Genomic DNA, 25,175 nt, shown 5'->3' with positions numbered 1-25,175 from the left:
CCTTCCGGCTTTGCCCAAATTTGTTTTATTATGGGTCCTTTAAAGATGTATTGCCGTGGAAGCTGACAACCTTCATCTTTAAAAACACACACAGACACACACAAAACAAGCAAACACTTTGTTGTGTGTGGGTGCCTTCCTTGTAAAAGGGAAGAATGCCGTCCGTAAGTTGGTCAATGGGTGAAGAGGGCTGACCCATGCCTTGTGCTGTAAAGAGTGTAAATGACACAACAACCTTTACGTGTGTGTGTGTGAGAGAGAGAGTGCGCGCTCGCTCGCGCGCACACACACAATCATTACAAATAGTTGCGACTTTCTTGCATTTTGTTAAAGAATCGGAAAGTGTGTGTGGTATCGTCTTCCTGGATCCTAGTGCAGGGTCACTGACCTCTGGCTGGATAGTGAAATACAATGATTATCAGGATTCATGTGGGCCTCGGGACTATGTACCCTAGTGTCTGTGCACTTGGTACCACGTTAACAGCTCAGCCCCGTTCTCAAATAATTTACTCCTTAATTATCAAGAAGTCAGACTTGTCGATAAAAAGTTTGTGAAATGGATACTCGGAGAACAGATAAAAAGCCAGCTTTTAACATAACATACTTTAAAAAAGCAAAAATATATTTAGACCGGTCAGAGGATTAGTGTAGCTACTTGAATATGTCGTTTTGCGTGTGCGGGTCTCGGGTTTAAAAAGTATTTTCATAAATTGTGTGCACCGTGCAAGTTTCGAACATTTTGAGATGGAGAGGCTGTCATCAAGCGGTATGCAAGGCCATACAAGATATTCAGAGGCAAATATCTTCCTAGTAGATTGCAAAATAATCAAAAAAGCAATGCATGACATTCTGTATAAAATAATAAGCCCAGGAATAAACTGCATCACCACCAGCTCTTTCCTCTGCAAAATTCCCTTTTTTTATGTTCCCGAATGTCTGTATGTCTGCAAAACCCACTGAATTAAATCATGCCAGGCTTATGATGGCAAATAAATATTGTATTTTCCTGAGGGCCTACTGCAAATACAAAACTTTTGAAGCGTGCTAGTTAAAAGTTACAGTAATAACATTTGGGTCCTTGGGTTTTCTTGACCAATGAGTGCAAAAGGCAAATGCTGAACAGAGCAAGTGGTCGTTGGTGTTGAGACAGTAGCCACGGCGTGGATATCGGCCACCTGCAAAAGATTATTCCTCAGGACCCAGACAGTGCTGGCAGCGCTGTCTCCTTACTAATAGTGACCCCATTTTACAATGAAAGTGCCCACACAACACTGTAAACAAGGGGAAGAGAAGACAAGTCCCCATTAGCCGAAGCAAAACATTTTCACTGGATAAGCTGCGTTGTCGTGTTGTCGTCAAATCAGCCGAGGCGGGAGTACAAAGCAGGCCGCCGGGCCCCGGAGACAGCCAGTCTGCCGGGGGCGCCCCTCCACCGCACAAAGAAGGCAATTTGTCACTTTTCCTCTAATAGCATGAGCCGACTGTGGGGCGCACTGGGGGAGGTGGGCGTGTGGGCAGGGGGAGGCCGCAGTCTGCCTCACAGTCGCCACAGGAGCCCGCGCGGGCCCAAGTGCCCTGATCGTCCGCCGATAAGCGGAAGCCTGCAGGGGGCGCGCGCGGCCTTATAAACAGGCGGTCGACAAGCAGGAGGCTCATTGCAGCGTCGCGCGCTTCGTTGCCAAGCACCCGGAGCACGTCCCCCCGCAACTACCAGCAGGAACATGGCCCCCGCCTACCGCGCGCCACTCGTCCTCTACGGCTGTGTGCTGCAGCTGTTCGCGCTCGGCGCGGCCTTCGACATCCAGCTCTCCACCAAGTGCGTACCCGTGCCCGCCGCCATGGGCCTCTGCCAGGACGTCGGCTACTCGGAGATGCGCCTGCCCAACCTGCTGGGGCAGACCACGATGGCTGAGGTGGTGCCCAGCAGCGCCCAGTGGCTGCCCCTGCTCCACACAGGATGCCACCCGCACGCGCGGTCCTTCCTCTGCTCCCTCTTCGCACCCGTCTGCCTGGACACGTAAGTGTGCGCAGTTCAAGTGTCTGTTGGTGAGGGCACACCTCCATTGCAGCGGCAACCTGTCCTGCCCTTCTGCCTGCCCGTTTTAAAGAGAGTCGTATGATGGTCTCATTATAGGCACCCTTAACCTTTAGGACTTGGGAGATCTGAGAGAAAAGAGGATGCAGTAATCTGCGCAGGACCATGCAAAATAGCCCACAGGAAGATGCTATGATTATATTAAAATTCAACTTGAGGAACCACTTGCAGCCTTTCCTCAACTGCAGTTTCATACTGATCTGCACACAGTGGGCATTCAATAGGTATCTGCTCTGGCAGACGCATTGTATACAATATAAAGGTTTCCACAGGGTAAAAACCAAAGCAAGTTAATTGGGCATTAGATTTTACTTCTGGCATCAAAAACGAATCTAAGTTTAGGACATATGTACATTTGAGGCATTTATGTAACGTTTTAATCCTGTCATAACTAGATCAAAGGAAAGTTGGGCTACTATCGACGATTGTTAAGCCATTCTAGAACCTAAATTAGCTGGCCTTAGGTTGCAACTGGTGCTGGCTAGAGAGTGCAGGCCTGCAATATTCTGATGTTTATTTTTTGATTCTCGAATGGGATACATGCGTGTGTATGCTTAGGCAGTATGTTCATACGGGATATTATATACGCTCACGCGGGTTTTATGGCCGTATACTTCAAATGATTTTGCATATGAAGGTACACGAATAGACTTTTGTACCAGCGCAATTGTGTGTCAAAATTATTTTTTGACTGTTTTCACATGTAGCTGAAATGAGTACTAGTAAATTTGATTCACGTTTCAAATGTGAAAGTTGAGACTTCTTAGGGAATGTTATTCTTCTCATGACATTGCAGCAGCGCACAGCTTACACACAATTGTCTCAACGCTTGCGTCTAGGCAAATAGATTTTGTAATTCAGTTTATAGTTAAAATATTTGCCGCTTTTTATATCACAAATATTAAACGGGCGAAATACTGAATTAAAGATGATATATTTCATTTGGTCGCACAACACAGGTGATACACAAATGCACAAATTTAGTAAGTTTCACAGTTTAACATCCGACGATGAAATGCAAGAATGCATCCATTTGTGTAGGTGACAGTGCAAACTGATTCGAATATAGTCTCTCCTCGTTTTGAGCACACGACAGCAAAAAGCAAAACAAATGTATTTGGCCATGATCATACAAAGTGGTGAGGTGGGGAATCTGGGAACAACGTTATATTTGTGGCTAGGTGAGCCCGACAAGAGCCTTGTTTGATTGTGTCATTCAGAAGTTGACATCTGTGTGTCTCTCTCTCATTGCAGGTTCATCCAGCCCTGCCGCAGCATGTGCGTGGCCGTGCGGGCCAGCTGCGCCCCCGTGCTGGCCTGCCATGGCCAGAGCTGGCCTGAGAGCCTGGACTGCGACCGCTTCCCGGCGGGTGAGGGCATGTGTCTGGCATCTATCAGCAAGGAGGACCAGTACATCTACAGAGGTAGGCGACACCCTTCCCTATGCCGATACCCCTGCTTCACCCCAAGCTGTGCCTGTAGCCCATCGCCCATCTTTGTAATTGTTGGTATGTTTCCTGTCACTGCGTCGCCCATCCCCGTGCCTCCAGAGATACCCCAGAGTAAGTGCCTCACGTCCTATGCCTGCAACCCTCACATGAAAAGGGAGTGTACCTTGACTACCGAGTAGGAAACATCGTGGCACCACCTTAATATCGTAGACAAAAGAGCTAAAGTGTGAATACACGCTCCACACCCAACTCCACACCTATGTACCTTGAAGGTATATATAACTTCAATGTACGTAAATGTGAGTTAAAACAGCAAATCCATACCTTTAATCGATGTTAAGCTATCATGATATTCCTCCAGTAGTACAACCATCAAAGCGTCTTGTACAACCCCATGCCCGCTGTCATACCCTGAGCGCCCTACCCACTTACTTGCCTGTGCCAGGCCTCTAAAATAACCTGTGGCGTTTGCCTTTTTCCTTGCAGAGTTTCCAAAGCCCACCTGCCAGGGGTGCCCTGCGCTCGAAGACGTGGTTTCGCAGAAACTAGTGCTGGAGTCCTTCTGTGACAACAACTTCGGTGAGTGTGTTTCCGACCCCCTCTTGGCACTAGCTAGGCGAGGAGACTGACTGGAGAAGTGAGAACTGGACCTAGTTCTTTTTGGTGCCCTTTGTCTCGGCCATATTGAGGGAACTGTCTGGCACAGCTTTTTATATTATACCAACCTAAATGTGTATTCTGGCAGTAATTCACCTGCTCGGGTGGGTGCAAAAGTGGGGATAGTTTCAACCATCGGCTCGGGTGTCTCTCAATGTACAGTTTGAGCAATCTGATCACCCCCACTGTAGTTAGCACTGATTATCTGGTCATCCTAGGGCAATCGCAAACTCTACAAATACAAAAATACAATAAAAATATGAAACTTTGAGGCAAATTAATCTCGAGTAGTTTCCCAATTGTTTTTCTAAACCTGCACAAAGGCCTAGGTTTGCTGCACATTTTAGGTATATATTTTCTCTAATAAAGGTAATTGCGCATCCATTAAATTCTGGAAGCAGAGCTAACTCGCAGTGCCCTCAAGTCTTGCCTGACACCCTCTGTCAGCCCTGCTTTCAAGGTAGTTACAGTTTCAATTCCGGGGCGTGTCGTGCTTTTTCGAACCAACCAACCCTGTGACTTCAAGCTCAGATTGGTCTAGGTTGTCACACGTGCCATGGACCATTTGGTGTTCTACCGAAATAGGAGGTATTTGATCTGCATATTTGCAGATAACTAGTGTGTGGCATTGCCAAATTAAATAATTTGCCCAGGGTCACACAATGTTGTAAAGTCGCAAAACGTAGATGCTTGGTTTCTGGGTTTACACTTGTTAAATTCTCCCCTAAAGTTCACCTGCTAGTTCTGGCCCCGCATGGTATTGCAAACTGTATTTTGCATCAGTATAATCCAGTTATCTTGTGGGCAACTCTTGCTGGTAAATGATCACTCAGCAGCGCAGTATGTGTAAAGTTACCAACTTGCTCAATGGCATTACTGTTGCCATGTTTCAGACTAGTCTTTGTCTATACAAGCAATTGTGTGACAGTCTGCTCCAACTGGTTTCACTGAGGTGGCTAAGAACTATATCTCCAGAATCAAAGGGGTTGAGAATTGAAAGACAAGGGAAGTCACCCCTGGGGGCATGGGTTTCTCGTTATCAAACACGTTTTATCTGTGCAGTAGCACAAACATAATGCAAGTCGGGAACAATATGGCTGAACATTTACCCTTCTTTTCAGCTGTGAAGGTCAAGCTGGCAAAGCGGAAGGCAGTCGCCGGAGAGCAGGAGTACGAGCTGGAGGGCCAGGTGGAGTTCATCAGCCAGGGCCTGCTGCTACCCTACGACACCCGCAACCTGGTGCAGCAATGGCTGCTCATCAACGAGAACTGCGCCCACAAGATGACCCGCAGCAACCGCTCCATGGTCTACGTCATCGTGGGTGACGTTCAGCATGGCAACGTGCTCATCAACAGGGTCTTCCACTGGCACCGGAGGGACTCCCAGCTGGCATTGGCCGCCAGAAAATGGAGGCACCACAAGTGCTGAACTCTGTCCATGGGTCTGAGTAAGACAACTGTGGGACTGGGCCGCTCGTGGAAAGTACTAGGGGGGCTACCATACTGCGACACTTTACAGGGAGCCGCGGCAAGGTCTTCGCAGAACATGCATACATTTGTTGGAATCAACGGAAAGTAGACCTGCCTCCCTATGACCCATTCGGGGACAAGAAATTTCCCGTTTTCAGTGGAATTATGGAACATTTTTAGGCAGGGGTAGATAAAAGTTTTACAAGACCTTGTAGTGGTATCACTGACTGAACACAACTACACCGTGGCCAAATCATCGTATTTTTATGGGTGTATTTGATTTGCACAATGTATGTAGGATGTTAACTGTAAATAACGAAGGCACTGTTTAAACATACATAAATGTAATATGTAAAAAGGATTTATCATCACAAGCGGGCGAAACATTTTGGAATATGTGTACTGTGTACATACGTGTTCTGCCCCAAAATGTAAAGCGCTTCCATAACTGTATATTATATGTGAATATGTATATATAGATATCTATATATTACTATAAATCTCATTGCAAGAAATACTTCAAGTGTATTTTGTGGTTCTTGGGTGGTGTCTGGGTCGTGGTTAACTGAAGACAGATGAGTGTCAGACACTGAATGTTTTGCACTGGCATGTGTGGGAGAGAGGGAAAGTGGACTAGTGGCTTTTGCTTATGTGACTAAACGCCATGGATTCTAATCACATTATTGGCTTTTGACGGATAAATTGTTCAATTTTGGGCAGCACACTCCATGTTCCTGAGGTAAAGTTAAATTGCCACTGGCTAACGCCGATGATCTGTACTATGCGATGAAAGCATTTTTTTCTCTTTCAAGAAGACACACTCAAAACAAGCAGTGCAGCTCCCGCCACCAAGTGGTGGCCCCTCGTCAGACACTATCCCCTGCAGGCAAAGCCCCCGCACCAAAATTAATTGCGGGCCGTGGGGGTTTCGATGGTGCTACAAAGGGAGTCGGCCCCATGGACGTTGATTCACCCAAATTTGATTAAGGGTGGCGGGAGTGACATCCCATGCCCTTTGACCCACTATGACATCACAGGAAGTGACATCACACATCAGGCCTGCCGCATTTCATAAACCTTTGAATCTGATGCTATTACAGGACGTGATATCGCTGAATACAAATCACAATCAGCGCACAATTAAACAACACATTTAATATTTATTCATATAACAAAAAGTTGCTAGAGAAGGTACAATTTTTTTTATAGTCACCAAGCCTAAACTAAGACTGCTACCATGATATATTAGAGGTGAAGAAATCACATTCCCAAATGCAGTCAGCATATGCCCAATAACAGCCTCACGGTCAGACATAGTTCCATATCTTTATGTACAAATACAGTTGGGAGCTTCCCTCAGGCACACATAACAGTATGGTCTGGTTAAAGGTAGGCTTCCTTCATGATCCCAGAACAGACACAGCAAAGACAGCAGCTGTGCAAGCTTTCCACGTCACACAAAGCAAACACAGAATGGGGAGCTACAATGCGCTACTACTAGCCTATTGAGCGGAACTGTCTTGCCTTCCTTCCGCCTACCTTAGAAAATACTTCATTCCATAGGCTTCCTTTTGTCAGTGGACTAGAAATAACTGCAGCAAGTGCCTCAAACCTCACAAAGCAGATCTCTCTCCTCCATACACAGAAGTGACACACAAATCTTCGAACAATATCACAGTGCTGCAGAAATAATAACTGGCACTGCCTATAGACTGATGAATAATGTTTACCAGCCAGTAGTGTTGATAAGATACACCACAGCTTGGCTTGGCATAATGTGCCAGTTTACCGGTTTCAGAATGTTTCAGTTAGGCACACATTTCCAATGCCCGACGGATATGGACATTTCAATGTCGGATTCACAACGTCCCAGATAGTGAGATGCAAGGTGGTTGTGGGTCCACACACCGCTCTGCCTGTGCACCTTCATCATGCTCGCTAGCTCCGCGGCTAATGCTCTGGCAGTGCATCGCAAGCAATGGACTAAAGCAACTCTAGGTTAGGCCAACACTGGCGCTTGCTAACAGCTGGGTACATTGATCCTTCCTAGAAGCACAGAGTCCAGACGGATAGATAAGCACTGTTCTCTTTGCACCTTAATCCTACCCCTGCCATTGTAAGTGCTCTAACTCTTAGCTCTACTAGTGCAGCGCAGATCTTGTCTGCAGAACGCCTGCTGCTCCTGCTTCCCACACACGGCTCTGCCACAGCATCTGTTGAGTCACCCGATATTCCAATAACAGCAGTGCTATTGCGTGTCAATCCAGACCCCGATATGCCAGTGTTAGGAGCAAGAATGCTACGTCTGTGCATCTCAATCCTAGTTTGCAAGAGCCATGTTATTCCATAAACGTCCACCACATCACAATCTAACCGGAAGGAACATACAGCAGGCATATTAAACCACGCAGTTTGTTATCAAGAATGGAATCGCACTGATCCTTAGCAATAGATACATTCACCCACTAAGAAGCCTTACTAGCAGCATTTTGTAAATTACAACGTAGGGTTGTTTCCAAAGAGGAAATAGCCCAGGCTTCTTAGTGGGCACTGTTAACATGCTACACGTGCTTGGGGAGGTACCCGTAAAAATCAATAAGAATGACACATAACCAAAAGCCCTTCATTTCGTAAGTAAGAGCAGCCAAATCTTTATTCTAAAAATATGTGTTTATGCCAGAAGTCTGTCATGGAGCCAACAGGGAGTTGTGATAAAACAGTAAGCAATCTTCCTCATTTTGTTGAATAATATTGTATGGTCTTCTATGCAGTGCTTTCCATGCTCCTTGCAAGGCTGAAAGCGCTTTCTGGATTGTTGGAAAAGTAACTGCTGTGTATGCGCCATTTATAAGGTGCACCAGGCCTAAAAAAGAAAACATAGACAAAACCAATAGATGTTGCATAGGCAAGACCTATTGTATTTGCCAATGCTTGTTTAAGCATGGGGCAGAAGTCTCATTAAAGATGAACTTCGACACAATACCTAGAAGGCATTAGCTGACCATTTTGCAGAAGTCTCGTTAAAGATTAACTTCGACACAATCCCTACAAGGCAGTAGCTGACCATTGTGACAGCTATGTTAAACTAAGGACCTTGTTGCCTAGTCCAGGCTTCACCAGGGTGGTGTGTGGGTTGTATACGAATTTAATGATGAACCATATAATTGAAAACCACCATTGCAAGTAAGTAACTTTCCTTTATCATAGGATCTTTGTTAACATTCATGAACATAGAATATAGAATATGACAGCAAGCTCATACCATACACAAGAAGGTACAGGAAGCCAAGTTAATAGAAAAAAACATGAGAAAATAGCAAAGACACAAAGCTGTCAGTTAAATCAGTTCCACAACAATGTTGGTCCATTTGTACATCTATTCTGGAGTTACAGTTCAAAAACTAGAGTCTCGTAAAAGGATGGACTGAGTTCTATGTTGCATCTGCAAACTACATTTATGGGAATGTTTCTCTTTTACCTCTACCTGAATGAGCACTAGCGCTACCCAGAAAGAGCCTATTGGTATCTTGTAATACACAGCACCCCACCACCCACCCACTGTCACAACAAGCAGTATAACTAAAAAAAGAGGAGGCCCATTTACAAAGAAATTAGGATTCAGAAGCCGCCAGTGGGCCCTTAGCCCCAACACCGGTCATACACCAACCAACAAGACAATTTAGTTTGATGGAAGAAGTATTTATTTTTTATATATACTTTCATTAAAAATCATAGAAACGATTTATGCAAGTCATCATATGCATATTACTCTATTAAAAACATTTCACTGCAAATTTGATATATACTGTTATAGAAGATACTTTTATGCAACCATAAATTATTTTGACAGGATCCCTTCCTGTCCTGAACCTCCTTTGGACCACACAGGGACTGGTCGTCACCTGTATCCCTAGGGGGGGCGGTACCCCTGCTTCCTCTGTTCCTTGCCCCCATGCTCAGGGTTCCGCCCCCTCTCCAAACACCAATCAGCCAAGGGGTGTACCGGGGCGGCCCAGGGCATGAGCCCCGTGACCACCCCAGTGATCTGGACTCCCTACCCCCAATCAGGTTGGTCCAGGACTTCAGGATCCTATCTCTGTTGTTATACCGGGGCCCCACCCTTGGGGTCCCCTCTGTTGCTTTCGGTTACTTTATTCTCTCTTCCTCCGCCACGAGGGCGACCTGGGCCCCAGGGTCCTTCGCCCTCACCACCAGAAAACAAACACTTAGCGAAGAACCACATATCTGCCATGAATTGGTCAGTACCGGCGTCGGACAAATGAACCAAATCCCTATGAAACATTTCCGGTCCTTTTAATTGTCTATGAGGGATGTTCCACAAACGGCCCGGACCAGGGCAAAGTTTTGCCATCTACGCGTTAAGTCGCCTAACTGACACATTGATTGTCCTTGGCTTTATTCCTGGGCCCCATTTTTTCCGCGGCACCATGTGAGACCAGGCGATGGCTGCATTAGTAATTTCTAAGAATATTGCCTCTCTGAGGGCCTTCCGTCCTAAATGTACCAGGTCGTTGCCTCCAAGGTGAATGATGATGAGGTCCGGGGATTGGAGCCCTGCACATCCACGAGCCAGATCTACCAGCTGCTGCAGCTGTTTAATTCCTTTGCCGCCAACGCCGCACTACCTGAAGGCCACGTCTAAGCTTGTCGCAAGATTCGGTTTACGGAGCTGCTGCAACCGGTACGCCGCCCGACGAACGAATGAATGCCCCAGTACACAAACCGCACGAGGAGCCATCTACTGTAATGAAGGGAAAATTGTGTGAGAAATGATAATGATTTTAAGATAACACAGATAACCACTGATTAGACCAGCTCTGGCCTAACGTAACGCTTATAACAGTTGGATGACCATCTTCCAATGGCTTTCACCTCTGAGATGGGCAAGCCTGCCCCTGCTGCCAACGTAGCCGCGCCAATCCTGAATGAGTGAAGGGAGTAACCTCGAGGTTCTACGCCCGCTGCCATTAGTGTAATCTTAAGTACCTCTGTAAATTGGTAGCGCGACAGACAGTCCCCATTTGCATGTATGAATAGCGCAGTGGATTTCTCTAAAGGGCGCACCTTTAAGTATGCATCTAGATTGGCTACAGGACAGATAATTGACCCATGCGCTGCCCGGAGAGCAATCCTCGCCCCTTTGCCTATCTGATCAGTTTTTGACTTGCGCAGCTGTATGGTGGCAGAATTTTTATTGATTATCACATCTGGCCACTGGAGAACCCCCGCGTGGTCGTTCTTGGAGATACCTAACATCTCCCCAATGCGGAAGGCTCCATAAAAAGCCGCAGAAAAGGCCGCTGTAAATAAGGTAGCCTCAAAAGGTGATGATGTAACTATGGTAACTGAGCCCAGCAATTTTTCAAATAATTGAGGGGTTATGGGTCGCCTGGAGTCTACCCTGGGACCGTCTGTTCTCGACCACCCCACCAGCGCCTGCTTAATAACAAAGGCATTGAGTTTAGAGTCTTGCCCCCTTAGCTTGGCGAAAAAACGGATGGCTGACAAGTTGGCCTTGGCGCAAGACACTGGTTTACCATTGCTCTTTAAATGTTGCAAAAAGGCACAGATTGCTTCTGATGAAAACCAATCTAAAGAGTTCACTGATTTAAAAAACAGTCTATAATGCAAGAAGGCCCTTTCGTATGCCCTCCTTGTTCGTGTCGCCAAAGATGACACTACTAGGGCTGACAGTGCGGGACACCAATCCTCCACAGTGATGTTGGAAACTCTGTCCTCCTCTGCGACGCCTGTGGGTGGAACCTCCGAAAATCCTGCATTAATGATCGAGACAAGGCATATCAACCGCATTGTTATTTACCCCTGGCACATGTTTCGCCCGGAATGTGATGTTGAGTTTCAAACACTGTAACACCAAATGCTTAAGTAATCTAAGCACCCATCTGCAGCTAGCTTTTTGTCTATTAATAGACTCCACGATTGCCATGCTGTCTGACCAAAATACTACCGACTTGTCTCTCAATATGTCATCGCAGACAGATACTGCGACAATGATGGGAAATAGTTCTAAGAATGCAATATTTCTGGTGAGACCCAGGTTAACCCATTCTGATGGCCAATCCGCCCTGCACCAGGCAGAACCTAAAATAGCCCCGAATCCCACGCTGCCTGCAGCGTCCGTGAATAGGCCGAGAGAAGCGCTGTCCACAGGGAGATGAGGCCAGATTACCGCCCCATTGAAGTCTTGTAGGAATGCATCCCATACCCTTAAATCTTCCTTTACTTCAGCAGACAGCCTGGTGTGGTGGTGTTTTTCAGTCAACCCTGCCATAGACCTAGCTATGGATCTGGAAAAAGGTCGGGCCATGGGAATGATCCTCAGGGCGAAATTCAATTGTCCCACCAGGACTTGCAATTGGTGAAGGGTGACCTTGGTAAGGGATAGGACAGTTCTGATGGACCCCTTAAAAACCTGAAGCTTATCCAGAGGAAGGCGGCACTCGCCCGCGTCGGTGTCAATTTCAATGCCCAGAAAAGTGATGCACGTGGAGGGGCCTTCTGTTTTTTCTTGAGCTATTGGGACCCCGAATTCCTTGAACATGGTTGTTAGAGACTGCAGGGCCCATAGGCATTTTTTAGACTGGGGGGACCCAAAACTAGGAAATCATCCAAATAATGGATCTCATTTGTATGACCTGTACGCCTGGTGAAAATCCACTGTAAAGCAGAACTGAACTGTTTGAAATAACTGCAGGACACACTGCACCCCATGGGCATACACTTGTCATAAAAATAGTCCCCGTTAAATTGGAATCCCAAGAGATGGTAATCTTCAGGGTGGACTGGCAGAAGCCGTAAAGCTGCCTCAATATCTGTTTTTGCTAGCAGCGCCCCACGCCCCAGACCCCTCAGCATCTCCAGAGCCTGGTCTACGGTAGCATAACGCACTGAACAGAGGGTCGGGTCTATAGCCTCATTTACTGATGCCCCCCGAGGAGCTGAGAGGTTATGGATCAACCTGAACTGACCGGGATCTTTTTTGGGTACTACTCCTAATGGGGAACAAACAAAATTATTCGTAGGGGGAGAAGGGAAAGGGCCTGCCAGTCTCCCTAGTGTGCCTTCTTTACCAATTTTTCTAGCCACTACACCGGGGTTCCTCACGACAGACAGAAGATTTCTGCAATGACCTAAAGGGGGGACCCGGGAGGCGGGAATTCTAAAACCCTGAGAAAAACCTTTAATCAGTAGATCAGCTGAAGCTTTAACTGGATAAACCTTCAGCCAAGGCATAAGAACATCTAAATGAATGGGAGAAGGCAAGGAGGAACTAGATACTGGGCTTACTCCCCTCTTTAGCTTTGTCCCTCGATTTCTTAAGGCATTTAAATTTGGGGTGGGAGGGATGCCCACAAAATGCACAGGAGTGCCTGAATTTGCACGTCCCTGGGGGCCGTGAACATACTTTCCTGTTGAACGCCCTACAAGGTCCTTTTTTGTCATTTGAATACTGTGCTCGAAAGGGCTGCTTACTAGGTAATTTGTTGTTCATGCACTCCAACCAAACATTTACTTCAGTCTGGTCCCACCCAATTGCTGGGTCCTCTACCTTTGCCCACCTGAAATCCCTGTCATATTCCAGCCAAGCGTTTCCTCCCTACATATGGTGGGCTTTTAGAATTTTGTTCGCATAGCATATCATTGACATACCAATTTCTGGCTTCTTTTCTAGCATGACCGACATAAACACATTAAAGCCGAATAACCAATTCGTAATATTCTCTTCTATCTTTGTTTTTTTATCCGTAAATGATGAGGCTTTTGAATCTTTATCTTTTGATTCTACTTCCCTTCTCTTAGCCCTCACTAGGCTAAAAATGTCCACAAAATCCCCTTTCCATATTTTATCTTTAATTTCAGAAGCCACATGTGCAGCTAACTTCCCTGGCCTAGATAGCAATGTGTCTGAACCCGTCCCCTCAGCTGAAGCCGGTGCTTTTATGGCGCTACTACCCTGTTCCATAAACTTACTATGCTCTTTTTTTCACTGGAGGAGTCTGAGACAGCGAGCCCGGTGCCTGGCTGACACAGGGGCTTGAGGTCGTCACCTGTAATGAAGGAACATTACGCGCTGCCGCCAAATCCTCGACCTGGCACTTAAGTTCGTGTACCGTATTCTGCAATGAATCACTAGCCCATGGGGTCGTGGGGGGTGGTGTTGAGGTTGGCACGGTAATATTGGCTAACATCTGGGATACTGACAACAACGCTTGAGTTGCTGGGTCCTGAGATGCCCCAGGAAGGGCCATTGCCGCCTGCCCCTGCTCTGTGGTTGTGCTAGCTCCTGGTGCCACTCCCTGCATGGTGGGTAATGCTTGTGCAGGTAACTCCTTGGTGGGCGCTGCTAATGGCGCTAAAGAACGCCGTATATCAGCTAGCATAGCTTCCACCCCTCCCACCGGACCCGGAATAGACATCGCCCCCCCTGGTCGAGGCCCAGGAATTCCCTCAGAGGGTGCAGCAGATGCAGCAATAGGGGCCACCATGGTGAATAAATCAACAATAGGAGGAGGAGGGACAGAGACTGTTTGTGGCCTAGGTTGTTGGACTGCTGTGGTCTGCTTTTTATTCCTACGTTTAACTGGAGGAAATGCTGCACGCGGGGCTACATGCATGCGGCGTGGTCGGGAAGTGCCTTCCCCACCGTCCTCTCCATCTGAAGGGGTAACCTCCCCATCTGAATCACCGTCCCCTAATTTTGCTAAGACCAATTTCAATAGTTGGGCCAACTCAGGATCTGTGCCCTTCCTCTTACCCACCCTCACCCTATTAGATGCCATAATGCAAAAGACAGGTGAAACAAGGCAAAGCTGTGGTAAATAACCTGCCAAAATTAATTACCCTGAAAGAAGATTTTTGTTAACACAACACCAACAGAAAGCTTGAAAATACAGCGGTTAACAGAACTGTACCACTGTCCCCGCAGCAAGACAGATTCCTGCACAGCTCAGCGTTTTATTTTTAAGGGTCTAACCCCCTTTTTATCTATAGTAATAAATGCACAGTTTGTAATACCACTTAGTCCAGTACAATTGCCTACATTAATACTAACAGGAAATTAACCAACTGCTTAATAGAACAATTACCACAAACATCTGCCTGTGGATTAGCCTGTTAATAACGGGTGTCAACAACCATAAAATGCGAACACAAAATAACCTTGAATCTAATAAAATTAAATCACCTAAACATTAAGCTTGAGCACAGTCACAATCACTGCGAAAACGTAGCCCCGACACCGCGCGCCTCAGACCCAATTTAATTTAGGCGAGGGGAAACCCCTAGCAGGAGAGAGCGTGCACAGAACAGTAACACACCCAATAAATTGTATGCCCGATACTGTGCGCCCACTCCCCTTAATTTAAATTTGAAACCGAAAGGGGGAACCCCTAGCAAGTGAGAGCGCGCACAGATCAACCTCCTAAAAACAGAGTCCAGCCTCCGTGCGCTAACTCACCTCGCTTCCTCAGCAGAATGCCCAAAACACGGCCGCTCCCCTGCGCTCTTTCTCTTCAGAATGCCCAAAACACACCCGCTCCCCTGTGCTCTTCCGCTTCCGAATGCCCAGAACACGGCTGCTCCCCTGCGCTCCAAACGAAGGGCAAAGTCCACCAAACGAAGTCCACACGGCCGCTCCCCTGCGCTCCACGCTCGTTTCTCCAACAGGCCCGTCCGTTCGGGCCACCGCACCAGGAAGAAGAAGGCCGAGCCTTCTGGGGGGGGGGGGGGTGCTTTTATGCCCCCCCACTGGCTCGCGGTGGCCCAAACCGGTCCGGCACTGCTGCTGACCCCAACGTCCTGATTGCGGCACAACTTCCGCCCGCACGCCTCGCGAGGCGCGCGAGCGGAAGCCGCAGGCTAGCTCGCGCACAACTAGTGCGAGGGCCAGGCCTCCGGCGTCTCCGACCCCTAAGGGGCCGCGCTCCCCCCATGTTGGGGGGGGGGGGGCGCTTTTCCAGACGCAGTGTGGTGCTGCAAGCCAGCTTGCTGCGCCTCATCATTTTGAAAGTACAGGGATGTGTCGTATTTACAGAATTATGAAGCATCCCTGCACTTTCCTCTGCACTGGCGCACAAACTTCTGCCTAGCGCCAACGCAGGCACCCTTGCACTATGAGTGCAGGTGTCTGCGTTGCAGGGATGATTGTTTATGTGCAGGAAGGGATACCTTCCTGCACATAAACAATCATTAACTGTGTTTTCCTCCTATGTGTGCTGCATATTGTTGTTGCACCACTTTAACGCCCCTCCTGAGGTGGTGTAGGAATCTGGCACATTCCCTGCCTTGTAAATCAAAGAATGTGTCAGATTCCATGGGTGTTGCGTGGGAATACCCACAGCAACACCCATGGAACACCCCTTTCACTCAGAGCTATGCATGAAACGGGGCCTAATTTACATGGCCATCAAAGCCATGCAAGGTGGCTTTGCTTGGCCTTGTAAATACGGGCCGGCACATTGCACCACCAGAGCACAAAAAAAGACGCTCTGGTAGCGAGGGTGCCGCTAATGGCTTGTAAATGAAGCCCAGGGTGCATCAATATTGAAATCCGCTTGCTATGATCTTCCATATAACACTTTCTAGACTCTTCCCTCCTCTATCTCTCCTTGACTCACCCCAAACCTCATTTCACTATGATCGCCAAAATAACACTTTCTAAACTCTTCCCTCCTCTATCTCTCCTTGACTCACCCCAAACCTCATTTCACTATGATCGCCAAAATAACACTTTCTAGACTCTTCCCTCCTGAATCCCTCATTTAACTTGTCCCAAGCCTCATTTTACTACTATGATACCCCTAATAACGCTTTCTAGACTCTTTCCTCCTTTGACTCATCCCAAATAACACCATCTAGAATTTTTCACAATTATTGTATACAGATGGCAATGTTTAAATATGTCTAGACCTAATTAAACATTGCAGTTAAGTACTGTTACCTTTTTAAAGATGCAATAACATGCTTCTGCTTAAAACAATGGCCTGTTATCTGTGTAATGCTTCTTTTAGCCAGAGTCTGGCACACCCCCCTGGGATCACTCAAGGCCCCCCTAGTTTGAAGACCTGATCTAGATGCTCCCCTCCTCTAGCCCTCCTTTATCCTATTCAATCAAACTAACAGATTCACGTGTCCACCACTCATATTAACAACTTATATTTCTCTAAACTAATTTACCACTAATCCTGTGGGTTCCGGAGTAGCATGCTACTCGCCAAAAAGCGCTTCAACGCCTCGCCTGGGAGAGTAAGAGGTATATAAATACAATTACAATGACATGTCTCCGAGCGGTCACTGGAGGTCTTCAACTTTCTGTGGAGATAGCTGCCACCATTTGGAGCATGTTTGAAAGCCGCAGCTACACCTCAATAAGGAAAGTGAATGCTGTGCATGTGGTCTGTAAATAAGTTAGAAGTGTTGAGTGAGTTACCTCGCAACATGAACAGAAAGTTGTCGAGCAGCATTAGTTTAGAAACAGCAGTGCATACAGATGTGAGGAGCGTGGTGACATCAGAGGTTGGATCACTAGCGTGGTTTGAGGAGTTGCTAGAAAGAGAACATTATCTTTTTTTCCCCTTCAACAGGTAACAGCATATAAAATTATGTGCTCAGCTGATTCTTAACTTCGGGATAGGGGTCTGTTGGTTTTAAGTGTTTAGAGGCATATATATCTAAAATACATTAGCTGTGGTGCTATTGATGTTTGCCAGGGGCTTAAATTGCTCCACAAAAATGTTACTAAGGCGGAGGAAATTCTTCTGGTGGATTTTGCTCCGTTTAGAGTTTCCCCCATAAATCGAAGCATTTTCAGTTCGCACCAAACTCTAGATAAGTCAAGAACCTCGCATAGCAGTAGAAAGGCCGAGTGCCCTGAACAGTTTATGGAGAACCATTCTCCCCAGCTTTTTCCTTTTGTTGACACTCATTGGCAGGTGTATTACGATATAAACAAACCACATAACAGAGCACAACCAAGCGCTTTGAATTTTACCGTAGACTCCTATCACATAATACTTTCATGCCACTCTAGGTTCCCAGTGTCAGTGTTCACAACATTTCTAATTGCAATTCCAGAGGATGTCTGACAGATATATGCAAACCAGCTAAAAAAAAAAACATAACATTTTTGCCACCCAGATTGGGAATGATGGAAACAAGGAACGAATTGCACGATCACCATAATTTAAAGTCTCTCGAATGGAGGTGAACATGAGAGCCTGAGATAAAAATGCGTTCACTTTTAGATTTTTAGCTCACAATTAAGTGTGAACAACAGTGGTATCTGGGCTAGAAATGCGGACAAAGTGAGGAAAATGTGAGCAGAAAGGATTTTTTTTAAACCACAAGTTCTCTGCAATTTTCATCTCTCTATTTATGGCTGCAGGGATATGTAAATACATATCATTGGACCACAGTTTCTTTCCCTCAGGTTTGAGGTGGCGATTGGAATTTTTCCAATACAGGAGGTGTATGAGGCACAGAGAGATGGAGAGAGGGCTAGATCAAGATGTGTACGCAGAGAGTTGCAACAGGAGCTTATGAGGCACGAGACAGATGGGAAAATGACTGACCAGGCATCTGTGGGGCTGAATTAGGATGGGCAAGTACAGAGAAAGCACCAGCAGGTGTTATGTGGGATATTTCATTGGGTGCTTGATTTGCTTCGGTTCGTTGGAACAAGGATGGTGGATACCAAGATGTCCTGGTAAAAGAAGACCTATCTCGGGCCATAACACAGCAAGACAACACATTCAGAGGGAGATAGGCAAAGCAAACTGAGTGGCTTCACTGTGCTGAAGACTGGCTACGGTTCCTAACTAGCCTAGCAGTTACATTAATGACCTTGTGAGAAGAAAGGCTAAGGAGGCCAAGCTCTGATTTGAAGCCATCAGTTGTAGAATACACAAAGCAAGCTGCAGCGATCTCCTCTGTTCACTCCATGGCCTTGAAACATAAAGTGGGACTGACACCTTCATCCTGGTTGTAGCTGGGGCCTATTTTATTATTTTCCTCACACGTTGTTCATATATCTCTACAGACTCCTTAGGTTTGTATTACATCACTTTTCTGTGATTCATGAAGGAAATCTGCATGAACCTGAGAATGCATCTGTGCTCTCAGCTGGCATGGAAGGGGATTACACATCCCTGAGGATGAACCTGTTCTAAAGATGAGGCTAGACAGTTACTGAGACTGTAACTGTAACAGGCAGTGGGCCTGAACACAAGTATAAAGGGATTGAAATGACAGAATTGTAGCTGATGCAAAAAAAAATTTGTGATTAATAGTTTAGTGTGATGACACATTTAGTCATCAGAGGAGGGATAGCACAGGTGTTTTCATGAAAATATTAATGACATGTATTCTGAGTAATGGATTTGCATAGAAAATGTAATAACGTAGAAAAATAATGCACACATTTGAAAAATGTTCACAAAATGTACTTAATAATGACATTAATATGAAATGTTGAGCAATGTTTGATTAATGTAGTACTATGCCATATTAAGGGTTATGCATTATGTATTAGCTTTATTAATTGTAGGCCTTAACTTAGCGGAGGTCTTGGCCTAGTTGCACAGCCTCATGTCAAGCTGTATTTCTTAACGTTTAATAGAATGGCTGTTCAGAGAATTAAACTGCGATTTTCCACTGTACTGTCCAAATGTGCTCCTAGCTAAAAGTCTTTTTTCATGAGAACCGACTGCTAGAAGATGCTGTTCTTGCTAAAAGTAAGATTATGAATGTAATGTGTGTAATACTGACTTTCTTAGGAAGAGAATAATGAAGACACTGACTGGAGTATAAGCTGCAACAATATTCTTACCTGACAAGCCGGATGATGAGGACATGACAAGGGAAGCCATCAGCAACATGTGAATGGAGTTGTGGTAGAATTCATAGATTTTAAGATTAAGGGTGTCATTCTGACCCTGGCGGTCTTGGACCGCCAGGGCCACGAATGACGGAAGCACCGCCAACAGGCTGGCGGTGCTTCAATCCCCATTCCGACCGCGGCGGTAAAGCCGCGGTCGGATTGCCGGGGCCGGCGGTCATCCGCCGTTTTTGCCCCGGCTGGGAGAATCCGCCAGGGCAGCACTGCAAGCAGCGCTGCCCTGGGGATTCTGACCCCCGTACCGCCAGCCTGTTTCTGGCGGTTTTCACCGCCAGGAAGAGGCTGGCGGTAACGGGTGTCCTGGGGCCCCTGGGGGCCCCTGCACTGCCCATGCCACTGGCATGCACTGCCCATGCCACTGGCCTAACAGAGCCCCGGCCTGCTTTTCACTGTCTGCATGGCAGACAGTGAAAAGCACGACGGGTGCAACTGCACCCGTCGCACCGCCGCAACACCGCCGGCTCCATTCGGAGCCGGCTCCTGTGTTGCGGCCTCATTCCTGCTGGGCCGGCGGGCGCTAACTTGGTTAGCGCCCGCAGGCCCAGCGGGAATGTCAGAATGGGGGCCGCGGAATTTTGGCTGCGTGGTGGCCAAATGGCGGTTTCTGCCTGGCGGGCGGCGGTAGCCGCCCGCCAGAGTCGGAATCACCCCCTAAGTGTTATTGGACAAAGTATGAACATGCAATCCCTTGACCAATAGGGACTTGGGAAGTAGTTTTAGGGAATCTAACATAGCAAGACTGTACTGAGAAGTAACCAGCATTTGCCATTTTGCCATTGTGCATTTGTCTTTTGTCTAGCCCAACTGCCCATTTTCTTTATTTTCTTGAGCAGAGATGTGCTTAACTTTACTGCTAAAGACTGTGTTTTCTGAACTTTGATGCTGAATCCTGATGCCTTGCTGACCGAACTGATGTCCTGCTGAAGAAGACTATCTTAGCTTGCTGATCCAGTTGAAGAGAGGTATATGAATTACTAACTGTGACTTGCAATTAATGTTTGCCTTTTCTTTCTAGGTACCAACTGCGCTGTTTTGATAGAGCCATAGCTAGATGTTTTCCAAATTTGTGTTTGCTAAATTGTTTTGCATGAAGCCCAACATGCTGATGCTAATCTGGTGTTAGTTAAGGATTCTCACTAATGAAAGTCTGCTATAGGGAATAACGGTTGATGTCTTTTCTTTGCTGAATCTAAATGTATGTGATATCATTTGCGCAATTATTCTTGTTATTGATTTGCACTGTAACCTTACAGTGTATAATAGTACAAGCTTTGATTAGATTGTGTTCCTTCTGTCACTTTGGTCCACCAGTGTTGTTTCTGTATGTGTATCATTTGATTTTGAGATTAATTTACGTGACCTTAGCATTGATAATATAGGTAAATAAATATTCTAACATTTTCTAAAGGTGTGGTTATTCATGACTGAAAGGTCCTGGTGTGTGACAATTACTGACTCCATTGATTAATAATGCCATTGATTATCTCTGATTATTGAGGTTATTGATTATTGATCTGTATGTAATGGAGTTAAGGTGGGTTCATCTTAATTGCAAATCAAAAGGTTCATCGACTTATTCGTGTCCCCTTGTAAGTTTACTTTTTAAGGTCGGATACGCCAACAGAGACGGATGGTTTGTCTCTTTAAGAGCCCATCATAGACGTCAGTTAAAAAATAACAGGTATTTACAGAGATAGTGACAGCTTGATGGTTTGTCTCCGTAATACGCTATTATAGAGGTCCCAGAGACGGTAGCAGAAAGACATAGAGATTAAGGGAGAGGTGGTAGCTTGATGATTTGGTCTTTCGAGAATTCATTATTATTTTTCAATGATGTGAATTGGAGAGAAAATGTTTCCCTACGTCCAGAAATGACTTTCCCAGAATCTTGGAGCCTGCCAATGGTTGTTTGAGGATGTTCTCGGCGTTCTAATGACAGGGTGAATGAAGTAGGTTTTGCACTTGCACAGCTTATGCAAATCGCAGGTGAACTGCGATGTTTGTGAGGGTTTAGGGAGTTTGCGTACTCCAAATGAAGTTGTAGAAGGAGTATGGATACTCTTAAGTGTGAGAGTAGGGAAGTCCTCGAACTTCACATGTGTATGGCGCTTTGTGCTCATAAATTGTCCATGTGGTTGTTGATGTGCGGACCCAGTGTGGTCTAAGACTCCGTCGTATATTGAAAAGTGTACGAGACACTTAGGGCCTGATTCTAACTTTGGAGGACGGTGTTAAACCGTCCCAAAAGTGGCGGATATACCACCTACCGTATTACGAGTCCATTATATCCTATGGAACTCGTAATACGGTAGGTGGTATATCCGCCACTTTTGGGACGGTTTAACACCGTCCTCCAAAGTTAGAATCAGGCCCTTAGTTTTATGTTGTAATATGTCTGGTTTAGTAGGTCGATCGGGCGTGGTCGACAAGGCAGAATGTGAGTCAAAGTGAGTGAAAGAGAATTTTGACTGAGACAGATCCACTGATCAGTTGAGAGTAAAATTTGCAGGTCGAATTTTACTTGTGAAACTGGGAGACTGAGAAAGAAGGAGTAGCTGTAAGTGCGGGAAGAGCCGTCAGAGAAAGAAATCCGTAAAGTTTCTGAAGCAATTGTGTTACCTTTCCTTTAGTAAATCAGCAGATATGGTTTTTGATTTTGGGTATAGTGCTTGCAATATTTGCATAAGTTTTATGTGAATCGAAGTTTGGGGGGACAAGCCGCAAGACTTTGTCAGCAGCAGTACATGTGAGTGTGACATCATTGGAGCCATGCTGGGATAGGTCGGTTAGTGAAAAGGGTCGCGCACGGATTGGCAGCCGTCCGTGAGAGGCAATTGGTTGAGAAAGTGGGTGAAGAGAATTCTGGGATTAAAAGTCACTTCCTGATTTGATTTTGAATAACAAAAAGGTCGAAAAGATGAATTTTTTCAAAGTTTTAAAGAGTGCTTTAAGGGGAGATACGTACATTACAGCAAGTATAGGCGAGGCTACACCATCAGAAGGTACACCAGCTTACATTGTAATGGAAAAGAAGGATGTTGCGCCATGTCTTTGGCTACAGCAATGGGGCAAAGTGACAGAGAAGGATGGGAACTTAGCATTTTCTACAAATGGGACGTTTAATTTGAGGGTTTTAGAGCATTTAAGGATGGTGCTATATGAATCAAAGCCCCTTCGAGACCAGCACAGTTTGAGGCATTAGCAATCTGGGAGCTAGTAGCCAGACAGCAACAACAGCAACAGAAATTCAAGAGGAGAATGAGAAAGGCAGAAAAGACTTTAACAGAGGCTTGGTGGGACAGTGCTCAGAGAGTTTGGAGAAATGACACTTTGCATGGAATTAAGTTGTTTCCGGCAATTAAGCAGGACAATGAAAAAGAAGGAAGGAAAGCTACTAGAAAGACTAACAGAAGCCCGTCTGAAAGTAGGGAGGTTAGAAATTCTTCAACAGTGGAGGAAGAATCAGATGATGATGAGTTCATTTTACAGTTATAGAGGAATCGCCCACCATCATATGCAGTACATGAGAGTGATCCGAGCACCCATGCTGATCCTTCAACGCCAACACAGGTTAATGGGACGAGTCCAGTGCAGGTTGATACTAGCCTGACACAGAATACGATGTAGGGTAGTCTTAATGTGCCTACTACTCCTGTAGTACAAAATCAGGTGCAACCACCACAGGTTCAGAGAATTTACCCTGACGTATCCATTATGGAAACGACTGCGAACTTAATGGTGCCTACGGAACAGGTTTTCCAAAGACCGATGCTGGTTCAGACTGAGCCAACTCCACTTTTACTGCCCCAAGTGCAGTCACAAGTCATGCCTAGATTCACTCTGGTAACAAGGACACAGTCAGATATGTCTTTAATGATGAATCAGAATATGGGAGTTACTCTCCCACAGAACTTGAGTGCCAGACCAAACCCCTAGATGCTATACCTTTACTTATTACTGTTGGTCTAGCCGTACCCTTGTTTGCACAAAAGAAACCTAGTGTATGTGAACAGGGTGCCATGTCACAGAACATAATGGGGGGAGGACATAACAAAAATACTCAAGTAGTTTCTCCTGTGGGAGAGACGTTTGACGGATCGATATCATTGTTGAACTTTAGTCCATTCAGAGTACTTCCAGATACTATGATAGGATCAAACATTAGCCAGACCTTGAAATTGATGACACAGCAGAATCCGAATGCAGTTGCACAGCAGATGCCACCTGTCCAAGCCAGTAACATTTAGTTGCAAGGTTTAACAGCTCAGCAGTTGACTGAATTGTTGCACAAGCTGAAAACCCCGCAGAGTGATCCTAAGGGAGAGGAGCGTTTGAACTATGCTAGGCTAAGCATGGAAGCGGGTGAGCTCATTGAGGGAATAATGGGTGTGAGCAAGTTAGAATCCTACACAGAAGCAGAGTTGAGATATTTGTGCGCAAAGATTACAAGGGAGGTTAGCAATGTGCATCAGAAGCTAGCAGACCTGGCAAAGAAGTACGGCATAGAAATAGAGAAATAGAGAAAATGAAGCATTTGAAAAGGAGTTACAGACTAGATTTCAAGACTAAAGATTTTGAACACATGAGATCTTCTGGAATGAAGGCACCCCTTAGGGAATTGTTTCAAAGTGCCCAGACTTGGGGAGTCTTAGACAAGTGGGAAGGAAGATGGGTAAAGAAAAGAGACAAAAGGAAAAGCTTGTGGGAAGACTTGAACACATTACTAAAGATAGTAGTCCCAGCTGATCTGTGGATAGAGGAGTGTAGATTGGCGAACAAGCGAACCAGATAGAGACAAAAATATAGCTGCACCTCTCCCGAGGTAATGAAATATTACTATAAGGTGACTGAATTTTTGAAAATGAGAATTTCGCCCAAGAATATTGACTGGCAGAGGATTGACAAGACAGCTCAGGAAGCAAAGGAGTTGATACATGCATATAATGAGAGGTTGTTACAGGCGTTCAAGCATTACAGTGGTAGAGACAATTGAGGTGAAGGACATGATTCATTTTGTGTTCAGATTTGTGGAAGGATTGAGACCTGAAATTAGCCAGATGATTAAGAGCCATTTGATTTGCTGGCAAGCAAAGCCAATTGATAAGGTGTTGCAGTATGAAAGAAAAGGCACATTAAAGCTGCTTGGACAGGCATGCAAGGGAATTGTCCACAACAGCTACCACAGCAGCAGCAGGGAAACATTGTTTTTCAGCCCCAGATGAGAGATAGAGTTTGTGGAGGTAATATAAATTGTGGTCCAGATGTGGGCACTGTATTGGTTCAGAATGATGTGCAGGGAATGAAGAAATTGTTGCCTTGTCACGTTTGCGGAGCTATCGGACATTGGAAGCGGAAGTGTCTGATGTTGGTGCAGGAAGGTGTTGTTCAGCAAACTAATGATGTCAATTCGCACCAGAACATGAGAGAACCGAGAATGAGAGGTCCTAAACCACATTTTCAAAATAAAGTGAATCAAGGGCAGAACTTTCAACCCATGCAGCAGGTGCAAATGCCATGTGTACAAATGACACAGTTGCAGCCGATGCAGCAGCAGGTTTCCATGGTA

At 45.9% G+C, this 25,175-nt stretch overlaps 1 protein-coding gene across 1 annotated transcript; it reads left to right on the top strand.

Annotated features, from left to right (window-relative positions):
- The first annotated feature begins 1,633 nt into the window (after nt 1-1,633).
- Nucleotides 1,634-6,182, top strand: LOC138288258 (secreted frizzled-related protein 2-like). Its single transcript, XM_069229662.1, has 4 exons — nt 1,634-2,017; nt 3,350-3,519; nt 4,033-4,125; nt 5,325-6,182. Exons 1-4 carry the CDS (start codon nt 1,722-1,724, stop codon nt 5,630-5,632), a joined length of 867 nt encoding a protein of 288 aa, XP_069085763.1. The 5' UTR covers nt 1,634-1,721; the 3' UTR covers nt 5,633-6,182.
- Nucleotides 6,183-25,175: the final 18,993 nt, after the last annotated feature.

Source organism: Pleurodeles waltl, chromosome 4_1, assembly GCF_031143425.1.
Source record: "Pleurodeles waltl isolate 20211129_DDA chromosome 4_1, aPleWal1.hap1.20221129, whole genome shotgun sequence".
Lineage (NCBI taxonomy): Eukaryota > Metazoa > Chordata > Amphibia > Caudata > Salamandridae > Pleurodeles > Pleurodeles waltl.
This window is presented reverse-complemented; position numbering and strand designations above follow the sequence as displayed.

Excerpts from the sequence above, each read along its gene's own strand:
- LOC138288258 (XM_069229662.1), top strand. The coding sequence starts at position 1,722 with ATGGCCCCCGCCTACCGCGCGCCACTCGTCCTCTACGGCTGTGTGCTG. Across the intron at positions 2,018-3,349 it reads GCACCCGTCTGCCTGGACAC|GTTCATCCAGCCCTGCCGCA; the intron begins GTAAGTGTGCGC and ends CTCTCATTGCAG. Across the intron at positions 4,126-5,324 it reads CTTCTGTGACAACAACTTCG|CTGTGAAGGTCAAGCTGGCA; the intron begins GTGAGTGTGTTT and ends CCTTCTTTTCAG.